The sequence below is a fragment of the Lycium barbarum genome, chromosome 9, assembly GCF_019175385.1.
Source record: "Lycium barbarum isolate Lr01 chromosome 9, ASM1917538v2, whole genome shotgun sequence".
In the NCBI taxonomy this organism is placed as follows: Eukaryota; Viridiplantae; Streptophyta; class Magnoliopsida; order Solanales; family Solanaceae; genus Lycium; species Lycium barbarum.
The window spans coordinates 97941259-97953169 of NC_083345.1; the positions used below are offsets into that span (position 1 = coordinate 97941259).

Genomic DNA, 11911 nt, shown 5'->3' on the forward strand with positions numbered 1-11911 from the left:
GTGAGAGTATTTTGATTCTTCTGGTGCGTTTGCGAGGCAGGGAAATAAAGTTTTAAATTGTTACTATACATTTGTGATGCTATATTGCTTGCATGTACATTTATTGGATGCTAGGAGTTGAAGGTTATTTTTCCAAAAAAGAAGCCAACGATTGGAGAAGAGCTAAGTTTTTTGGGAGAAGAGCTAAGTTACTGATTAGGACATGACCTTTCTGAAGAGTTTCCATCGTTCTCAGTTTTTTCTGTTTTTGTTGCTTTCAGATTTTTTTTTTCTTCTAATTTTAACTAGAGTAAAAGGGTGAAATTTCGAGGAAAAAAAATATATATGTATGCTAGTCTTAGAAAAAGATAAATATGTATGCCGCAAAAATCAGATAAAGAAATCTTGCGTCGAGTAGGCGATTCTATTTCTTTATGGGAACACCAACGAAAAGGAACAGTGAGGTTTAAAAGCATATCTACTTCTGAAGTAATGAAGTTTTTATGTATTTTAATTTGACAAAGAATAAGGAGGAAAATACCCCTACGATAAAGAGCTTTTCCTGGAAAACAAAAGTTCAGAATTAGTGTTTTGAGTCTTTTACTAGCTTGATTGGCGAAACTCTATCTCACATTACGAAAATAGATGTGGAGAATTTCTATTTTTGTACATGCAAATAAAAAAACTGAAATGAGAAGTGACAAAAGACCATTAATACTGTCGCACTACAAGCACAATAGTGAAGCTGGAATCTTCTCAAATATGGAAAGATCATTCTATGTTTCACCAAAACAGACTGCATGTAGCATATTGTATATCAGAACTTCAGTCAAGTGGCAAAAGCATGGAGTTAAACAGTCACACATGACAATAGCATTACTTGTGCACCAGTGTGCATATAACTAGTTCTATATACTAATCATTTACAGTTCTGGATCACCAATATGTGCAGTGAAGCCATTACCCTGTCATACTATATGACAATACATGTATCAGCACCAAAATGTTAAGATGTTTTTCCCCAAACTCACAAGACGACGGCATAGAAGAAACATCTCTTCCCTAAAGTCCTCGTGTCAGTCATCTTCCAACCATGGCCATCTTCATAGTATTCGATCTGCCATGAATTGCAGGCAACTTATGAGGCAAAGAATGGATAGATGTACTAAACCAAGGTGGAAGTAATAAATAAAAGTAATATACCATATCTAGATTTTCCTCTTGATCGTTTACTCCGCCAATTACAAATATTTTTCCTCCTATCACAACTGCTCCAGAGTAACCCCTGGGACTGTTCATCTCCCCTCCCATCACCCATGAACCAAATCGTGGATCTAGTATCTCAACAGACAAAATCATGTTCTCTCCATCATAACCACCCAATGCATATCTGCAAGAAAAAATTTATACGTCTGGTTATATCGATCTTCAAGCACAATGTATAAGCATGAAATCAGGACCTTCTAAGGTCCAGTAACTACAGGTAATAGGGCAAGTATATAACAAGATCAGGTAATAGTCACTACACTCGATCCTACCGCTCATTACCTTAAACCTGCTATAGAAAAGCTCACAAGAAGGGACAAAGTCATCGTGCACCCATCCAACAATCATTTAAGGATCAAGAAATACAGATAAAAGAGTTTGATGGTAAACTTAACATATCTAACAGAGGCTTCTAACAGAAACGGACTTACAACTTCTCATTATAGGCAACCAACGAGTGGCATCCCCTCCTCGTTGTCATGCTTCCAACTGTAGTCCATGTAGGTTCTCTCGGGTCAAATCTTTCAACAGATCTTAGTGTTGAACCAAACATCATAGTTAGACACAAATGCACTACAAACAGAATCTTGACCAAAATAAGTGTCATTATTGGTAAAAGCACAATATGGTCATACATCCACACTCAATAAAACCGTGGTATGAAGCAACTAATGAAACCAAAAGAAAACCACCACTTAAACTTTTGATGTGTTCATTATATTCCATTATTGCTAATATATGTAGAGATTGATATACATCAAGACCTTTTTTTTGGTTAACCAGATACTTAAATTTATACAAACAGAAACAACTACAGGTTACTGAGAGCGCTAGGGCTCTTCAGAAGTTTAGTAGTGCCTTCCAGAATACTATGACAGGCCATAATTTGTCTTTCAAATGTAGTTCCTAAAATGTCTGCCCATACTGCATTGGCAAACACAGGAGGAACTGCCAAAATCCAAAGCCAATCATCAAGACCTTCTCCTCTGGAATTGTTTAGTACCGAAGTAGAAATGTAACCGTATTGAACTCCAAAATTTCTGTTCTAACGAGTACTTTAGTCTAAAACTTTACTATGATATCAAAAGTAAGGCTTTCATGGACAGCATGAGCAAAATGTGTGTTGCTCCCATTATGTGTTTTAGTTTAGTTTCATTCAAACATTTCTATTCGTTCATTTCATGATATCTCTGTGAATGGAACTTATCAAAATCAAAAGAAAGATGTCTATGTGACTTGAAACTTCTTATAGTGAAGATACTAGTAGCTTAGTGACTGTTGGTTCCTAGACAAAGACGCAATAACTCTTCAAAATGGTTTCAAATCAGCATGCAAAACAAAATCTCATGAACGGTTAACCTTCAAACTAAGAGCTGATAATACCATTTAGGGAAAATTGTGTGCCAAGCAGAGTATTTGACTTTCCCAACATCTATGTATGCTTCACTATTTAGGTAATCACAGAGGACTTTTGGAATTAAGAGAGATGCAATGCTAGTTTTGTTAAAGTGTAATGATGCTATTTATTTTATACAGAAAATTGATATTCCTTTTTAATTTATTTTTAAAATTTTGATCAACGGTAACATCTCCCTCCCCCCACCCCACCTGCCACCACATCCGGCGATCAGACCGCGTCCGGCGACCAGGTAACTCCGGCGATTAGGTAACGCCGGCCTCTTTTCCGGCCAGATCTACTTTTTTTTTTTTCTCTTTCCTTTTCTTCTTCTTCTCCTTCTCTTCTCCTTTTCCCCTTTTTTATCTGCTCCTGGCGCTGCCAGAACACAGCTGCGTCATCGCCGGAGACTTTTTCCGGCACCATTTTCCGGCCAGCCCTCTCTCTCTCCTTTTTTTCTTTTTTCTTTTTCTTTTCTTGTTCCCCCTCTTCTCTGCTCCTGTTTCAGGACTCTGTGAAAATAATTCCGGCAGTGAACAGTGAACAGTACTCGGACGTTGAACAGTGTTTTCCTGCGGCGATCAGGTTCATTTCAACTGGAGTTGGTACCTCCGGTTGCCATATTCATTATTTGTCCATACACTTGTAGTTACATTTTTTGCTAACTTTAGACTTTTGAATAGTTTATTAGTTCATACTCATTTTCGTGGCTTTACTTAGTGATGGTAGACTAGGGTCATGTTCTCGTTCAGGGACGGGGGCGAGGGTTAGGAGGGGTAAGTGGGTTAAAGGAGCGTCTAGGTTGAGAGTAGGATCTTGGAATATTGGAACGTTAACGGGGAAGTCCATAGAGCTAGTTAAGATTCTTCAGAAGAGGAAGATTAATATAGCTTGTATCCAAGAGACCAAATGGGTAGGTCCTAAAGCTAAGGAGGTAGACGGGTATAAGTTGTGGTTCTCTGGTAGGTCGAAGTATAGAAATGGGGTGGGCATTTTAGTAGATAGTGAATTAAGGGATCAGGTGGTAGAGGTTAGGAGAGTCACTGATAGGATGATGTCGATTAAGGTGGTCGTTGAAGGACTCACTTTGAACATTATTAGTGTATATGCGCCGCAAGCGGGCTTAGGCGACGAGGAGAAGAGGCGCTTTTGGGAGGATTTGGACGAATTAGTGGGAGGCATACCGCCTACTGAGAAGCTATTCGTGGGAGGTGATTTCAATGGACACATCGGACCTATTTCGGGAGGTTATGATGATGTGCATGGAGGCTTTGGCTTCGGGGACAGGAATGGAGGAGGAGTCTCACTTTTGGATTTTGCAAGAGCTTTTGGATTGGTGATAGCCAATTCGAGTTTCCCAAAGAAGGAGGAACACTTGGTAACCTTCCGTAGTTCGGTGGCTAAGACTCAAATTGACTTTTTACTCCTTAGGAAGGATGATAAAGGTCTGTGCAAGGATTGTAAGGTCATCCCGAGCGAATATCTTACAACCCGACATAAGCTCTTGGTGATGGATTTAGCGATCAAGATGACGAGGAAGAAGAGGGTCGTAGAGGACCGACCTAGGATCAGATGGGGGAGTTTGACCACTATTAGTGCCCTGGAGATGGGAGAGAAATTGAAGGATATGGGGGCCTGGGATAGTAGTGGGGATGCGACCAGTATGTGGGATAAGACGGCTAGTTGCATTAGGGTGGTAGCAAGGGAAGTGTTGGGGGTCTCGACAGGTAGTCGTGGTCAGCATCGAGGGGACTGGTGGTGGAATGGAGAAGTTCAAGGGAAGGTGGAAGCAAAGAAGGTGGCGTATGCGAAGTTGATAGAAAGCAAGGATGAGGTGGAGAAGTGGACGAATACAGAACTTTATAAGATGGCGAGGAAGGAGGCGAAGTTGGCGGTTTCGACGGCAAAAACGGCAGCTTTTGAACGCATGTATGCTGACCTAGAAGAGAAAGGAGGGGAACAGAAATTGTTCAGGCTAGCCAAGGCAAGGGAGAGAAAGGCTCGTGATGTGGATCAAGTAAAATGCATCAAGGACGAGCATGGCAAAGTATTGCTAGAGGAAACTGTCATTAGACGGAGATGGCAATCATACTTCTCCAAACTCTTGAATGAAGAAGGGGACAGAAACATTGTGTTGGGTGATTTAGAACACACAGAAAGGCGTCGCGACTTTGGCTATTGCAGGAGTATTAAGGTTGACGAGGTTAAGGGTGCTGTTCGTAGGATGCGCAGGGGAAGAGCAACCGGACCTGATGAGATTCCGGGGGAATTCTGGAAAAGCGCGGCCCCGGAAGGTTTAGAGTGGCTGACTAGGTTGTTTAATGTCATCTTTAAGACGACATTGATGCCCGAAGAATGGAGGGCGAGTGTAATGATCCCTCTATACAAGAATAAGGGAGATATCCAGAGTTGCAACAACTATAGAGGTATCAAGCTGCTAAGCCATACTATGAAAGTGTGGGAAAGGGTGGTGGAGATGAGGGTGAGGAGAGGTGTGTCTATTTCAGAAAACCAGTTCGGATTCATGCCGGGACGTTCAACTACAGAAGCCATCCATCTTATGAGAAGGTTGGTGGAGCAGTATAGGGAGAGGAAGAGGGACCTACACATGGTATTCATCGACCTAGAAAAGGCTTATGACAAAGTTCCAAGACAGATCCTATGAAAATGCTTGGAGGCTAAAAGTGTACCTGTGGCGTACATTAGGGTGATCAAGGACATGTATGAGGGAGTCAAAACCAGGGTGAGGACAGTAGGAGGAGACTCAGAGCACTTTCCAGTTGTGATGGGGTTGCATCAAGGATCAGCTCTTAGTCCGTTTTTAGTTGCCTTGGTGATGGATGGATTGACACGGCAAATTCAAGGTGAGGTGCCATGGTGTATGCTTTTCGCGGACGACATAGTCCTGATTGACGAGACTCGTAGCGGAGTTAACGCTAAGCTGGAGTGTTGGAGACATACTCTGGAGTCTAAAGGGTTTACGCTGAGTAGGACCAAGACAGAGTACTTGGAGTGTAAGTTCAGTGAAGCAACTCAGGAGGCTGACTTGGAAGTAAGGCTTGGTACCCAGGCCATCCAGAAGAAAAGTAGTTTCAAGTACCTTGGGTCTATTGTGCAAGGCAGCAGGGAGATTGACGATGATGTCACACATCGTATTGGGGCAGGGTGGATGAAATGGAGGCTTGCTTCCGGAGTGCTATGTGACAAAAAGGTGCCACCAAAACTTAAGGGCAAGTTCTACAAAGTGGTGGTTAGACCGACTATGCTGTATGGGGCGGAGTGTTGGCCAGTTAAGATCTCTCACGTTCAAAAGATGAAAGTTGCCGAGATGAGAATGTTGAGATGGATGTGTGGCCACACCAGGAGTGACAGGATTAGGAATGAGGATATTCGGGATAAGGTGGGGGTGGCCTCGGTGGAAGACAAGATCCGAGAAGCGAGATTGAGATGGTTTGGGCATGTGAAGAGGAGAGATACAGATGCCCCAGTGCGGAGGTGTGAGAGGTTGGCCATGGATGGTTTCAGACGAGGTAGGGGTAGGCCGAAGAAGTATTGGGGAGAGGTAATTAGACACGACATGGCGCAATTACAGCTTACCGAGGACATGACCTTAGATAGGAGGGTTTGGAGGACCCAAATTAGGGTAGAAGGCTAGTAGATAGTCTCGTTATCCGTTCTTCTTAGTTGCATTATTGCAATATAATTTCTTGTGCTCCAATTTCTGCTATTATCTGTTATTATGTGTTATTTCCTGTGCTTTGGTTATCCTGTGTCATCTGCTCCGATTTCTGCTATTATCGATTATTTTCTGTGCTCTGAGTATCCTGTATTATCTATGTCGCTTGCATTATTTCATTTCCATATCGCTTTAAATCTCTTATCCGAATCTCTTAACCTTATCTAACCTTATCTGACTTCTCTTTATGCTTTTATTGAGCCGGGGGTCTTTCGGAAACAGCCATCCTACCTTGGTAGGAGTCAGGTCTGCGTACACTCTATCCTCCCCAGACCCTACGATGTGGGATTTCACTGGGTTGTTGTTGTTGTTGTTGTTGTTGACTTTTAGTACAGATACAACCCAGCTTACCCAATCTACTCAAAGAAGTATACAGGCACACATATCTAAACATATGTACGTATTTATAGTTATATATAGTATTCAATTCCTTGTCACAATGCGTGTTTGACAGCCACCTACATCACAATGTCTCCGCCGCCTGGCAGGCCAAAGAGGTGATGTGAAGTCATGAACCATGAGTGTAAAAAGGATTGGCAAAAAGTACATGAAAAAAGTGAAATAAAAGACCTACCTTACTTGATCAGGCTAGGAAAGACTAAATAGGATTTGACCTACACAATTACACCTTTGTACATAAGATAACAGGGTTGCCCATAAAACTGAGTTTCTAAAAGCTGGATGTATAAACACGTGTAAGGACTTATCCCCAAAAAAATAGGCATAGATGCTTCAGAAAAGACACGGAACACAAGAAAGTGGATATGATTCAAAGCATGCAACAAACGGCTAAATAAAATGAATTACAGGAAAATCATGGGAACCCGAGGCACAAGGAAGACAAAAGACAAAAGTTAGCAACGACACTAATTCTTACTTCATATAAGCTTTCCCATCATAACCACCAGCAGCACCATTGATATTTACTGCTGCTGAAGCAAACCGCTGCAACATATGCAAACAACCCACATCAGTTGAACTGAGCAAATTTCAGGATATATTGCTTCTAGCTTATCTAAGAAAAAGAAAAACACTTTTCTCATTAACAGAGCAACATGCTTGGCGATACCAACACGAATGAATAAGTCATGCACAACACCATAAACTGTAAAAACTTGGATGATACCTTTTGCATCATTGACTGAGCAGAGATCCAATTTCCAATGTTCAAATCAAACATTTCCACTTCTGAGAAACACTGATCACCATTTCCACCGCCAAAAGCAAAAATTTTATCATTCAAAGAAGCTCCCGCTAAGCATCCCCTCTTCTCATTGATTGAAGGTTGTGGCATCCATTGATTTCTCAATGGATTGTACGATTCAACTAGAAATGAGCAAATACTGTTAACACATTTTTTGGAAACAGACAAACGTAGGGGAAGAAACAATCTCGATTCTTATACCTGTATCCAACCACACATCATTATGTACCCCACCAAGTACAAAAACTTCGCCATTTAATTTCACTGCCGACGCATGAGACCTTGAAAATGCCATTGGTCTAAGTGTTTCCACACGATCGTGCAAAGGAAAGTAGGAATCCAAGGATGGAAGCCATGAAGAACCATCAAATCCTCCCACAATGACCACAGAATCATGAATATCTTGCAGAAGTTATCCTCGTGGTAGGTGTACTTCCTCAAGACTCTTCGAGGCATACAACAGCCCAGGTACCAATCTCTTATGCATGTCCATCGGTTCTCGAAGTCCCAATTTAAAATGAACCTGTGCATGTAACAAGCAAATAAACTTGATGAACTGAAAGCTCATACTCCCTCTATTTCAATTTATGTGTCTTACTTTTCTTTATAATCTGTTTAAAAAAGAATGTTGGTTTCTATATTTAGTACTTTCTTAATTCCAACATCTCACATGGTGTATTAAGACCACAATATCTAAGGATATTTTGGTACATTATACACATTTAGTTTAAGACCACAAGATTCAAAAGTTTTCCTTACTTTTCTTAAACTCTGTTCTCAGTCAAACTAAGACGCATAAAATGAAACCGGGGGAATATAGTTCAAGGAATAAGAAGGCACCATTCATTATAACAGGTTTATATTCTGTTGGGCACGGAGAGGAACTCAGTAAACTACCTCTCAGAACTATGTGCAAACACAAAGATACAAATAGATAATTTTCGGCAGAGTTCACAACTTACCAACATAAGCACCAATGAAGAAGGCATTTCAATAGAATAGCAGAATAGACATAACTAGAGTAAACCATCAAAATTATTTGGAAGCCCTTTTAGATCTTCTTAAAACAGGCACTGCCTCTCTAGAAGTATCAGATTTTAGTGCATAATTAACATGGTATTGGCTAGCACAAAAGCGTCTGTAACACCCTATAAATTATTGCAGCTGCCTCTCTATATAAACATTTTCGCGAAGACACAAAGCTCAATAATGCTTTGGTTTCAAACTTAATATCCATATCTCCTCTTGCACTGCCAAAATAATACCCATTTTCTTGAAGTATCAAAATATGCCATACTATATTAAAAGCTGCATGTAAACCACATTTCTCTTCATATTAAAATGTTTTCCTATTCAATTACTAAAACCAAAAAGTAACATGTAGATCTATATGTAACCGTTACAAAATATTAAATGACACTCCATGCCCTTTTTTTGGGGAGAAGTACACTCCATGCCAATTTAACCGTCTATTTGACATAGGACTTTTTTTTCCTGACAGGGCTCTTAAGAGGAGTTAAATTGCTTATTATCCGTTGGGAACATGTGGAGTCACTTGTGTGTTTTAGGAATAAAATAGGAAAAAGTTGCATAAGAAGGGTAAAAGATCGCCTCCGGAAACAGTTTCCAGTTCACCACAAGAGAACGTCTTATACTGCAGATCTTAGGCTTAGTACTAAATTATAAATTAAGATCCAAAAGAATTATTCACTTATGAGAAAGGAGCAGATCCCCAACCAAAGATTTCATAGCTGAAGTCAGGGGCAAAAAGACTGTAGACAAGATATTTGAGCATAAAATAAACCAGCAACACAAAAAACATTAGGTCAGACAAAGTAGAAAATACCACCTCTTGCTCTAGAGACATGACTTTCAGGTATTGTTCCAACTTAGACCTCTCCAGAAACATGATTTTTTGGTCTTGTTCCAACTTAGAGCTCTCCAGAAACATCGTTTTCAGGTCTTGTTCCAACTTAGATCTCTTCAATCCCTCCACTTCTCCTATTAACTTCAAGGATAATATACCATAATCTATTAGTAGCAGCAAAAGGGAGGAAAGTAACCAGACCGGTAAAAAAGGACAATTTAATTTACCTTAGCTACAATAGCTAAAAGATCAGAAGGGATCACTTGTTTGAGCGTCTCGAGCACTTCAGAATTTCTACCTTCAGAACCAACGTTAACAGCAAAAGATCGGTGAGAAATATCTCTTTGACCTTCCTCCTTTAAGCCCATCAAACTTGGTGGTCCATCATCCGGCACTTCCACATTATCATTGTCCATGGAGGATTCTGCATGCTGACTTTCTCCATAGGATGACTCCCATTCAGTTTTCAGTTCATTGACCTGCTGAAGATTCAATTCAGAAACAGTGACTTCAGAATGTTCACTCTCCTGTCCCGTGTATTGCCTTTCGAACAACTTGCTCTCCTCACTGAGGGAGATTGACTCATTCTGCATTGAAAAATAGACAAAGCTTGATGTTGATTCAACAGGTTCTTCATGTTCCACTAAGTCCCAAGCCTGATAGACATGCCCATCTTTGTCAACAGAAGATCCAAGGCATGATTCCCAATCCATTCTATGTTTATCTGGGAGTGATGAACTAGGACTTGAAGATGAATTCAGCATTGGATCTGTCTTGCCCATGTCAGAAGTTGAATCTGTCTTATCCATATCAGAAGCTGAAGATTTGAACAATGAACTCCACAACTTCTGTGAATTGGCCTTGGGTTCAATTACTGATGCACTAGTGCTTCCTAGCACAGAGACATGTGATTTGCCATAATTTAGCTTCCCAGTGGTATCAGTACTCGCCAATCTCGAAGCATCTGCCCAACCAGCATGATCCAAGTGATCTGATCTTTCTTCTGGATTCCAGTCTTTTGTTTTATCAACTGCATCTATTGGCCCCGTCGGTGGTAGACTTTTGAAAGGATTATTCCACTTAGATGGATTTTGCAGGTTAATAATAGCATAGTCGAGGGCTGGCAAAGACGAAAACAAGTCAACCAATCTTTTGGTTTGGCTTCGATCCAGCTCAAACCAAAACAACAATGGTGCATAATAGTTCTCGCCAATGATTGAGGCAAACTGATCTTCAGTCAAGGAACGACACAACCTTCGCACTCGGATCCTTACCTTTTCAAGATAGAGAGCACACTAGGGTAAGTAACTTGGAATTGTTAATCAAACAGTAACAAGCTAGTACACCAAAACGTGTATGAAGAATTCTTGTACCTGTGCTTCGTATGGTGTACTTTCGTCTCCATCAGAAGTCCACCCATACGGGTTGATATTCAGCTGCCCAGGGCTAGTAGCCTCAAAGATGCCATGGAGCTTTCGATCACTATAGTTGAATAGGAATAGAGTTAAACCAATGTTGATATTCTTCACATCTGAGAAATGCGGAGCTGGTAAACCTGTTCGACAAGATCAAGAGAAAAATAAAGGTCCACATCATCAAGTTGTTGTGCAATCATCACCCGATAAAATAACACAGAGACAAAAGTCTGATATGAAATAGAAGACTAACCAAACGACTGTTTGAACATGCATTCCTTATATGTGAAATGCTTGCATCCAAAAATTACTGCTCCAAGGTCAGCCTTTCTCAGATTCCTAGCTGATGCGCTACCATTAACTGTCGACACATTTGGATTTCTCCTTTAGCATGACCGTTTTTGTCTTTCTCCCAGCCCCCATTCTTTTATAAGATAAATGACCTGCCCGTCGAAGACCAATGATGTTGAAGTCTTGAATTGAAAGAGTTGGTAATCACAGTTCTCGTTGAACCTGCACATTGTGTTCAGTAACAATCAGTACTCAACAACAAACAAAAAAGAATAAAGATCATACATGAAGTTCATTTCTGCCTCTATTATTAACTCTTGTCTTTTCAAGAATTAACTAAAAATATTGATGAGAAGAATGAATTAAGATTGATGCCAGCAGTGTAAATCCACATGTATCAGCGAAGATAAGTATGTTAAAGCATTTGCATGTTATCACAGAGGATGGAATACTGGGTTCAATTAATTTTTTTTGGGTAAAGACTAGGTTCAATTAATTTTTATGAGCATTAACAATGTTAAAGCATGACATGCAGGATATTTAGGGATGAAGTAACAGATACATATTTCTTATGAGCACAAAAGTGCTTCCTGTTAAGGGCATCTGGAAGATTACAAGTTTACCAACGGTGCGAATTTGAAATGCACGATGACTGCATTAACTTGTTTTTCTTTTTCTTTCTTTTTGTCTCTTTGTGATAAGGTGATTGCATCAACTTGTTGTGATAGCAGTTAGAAAACTTTGTAGAAGGTCAGCT

General features: G+C 40.3%; 1 protein-coding gene across 1 annotated transcript; it reads right to left on the bottom strand.

Moving 5' to 3' along the window:
• Positions 1-732: 732 nt before the first annotated feature.
• Positions 733-11249, bottom strand: LOC132612054 (uncharacterized; the record flags this gene model as incomplete). Its single annotated transcript, XM_060326399.1, has 11 exons — positions 733-1096; positions 1183-1369; positions 1677-1778; positions 7255-7322; positions 7504-7703; positions 7783-7993; positions 8054-8104; positions 9386-9589; positions 9676-10722; positions 10822-11003; positions 11117-11249. Coding segments are annotated over 11 exons (2475 nt in total), but the record flags the coding sequence as incomplete, so codon positions are not given.
• Between the last annotated feature and the right edge of the window lie 662 nt (positions 11250-11911).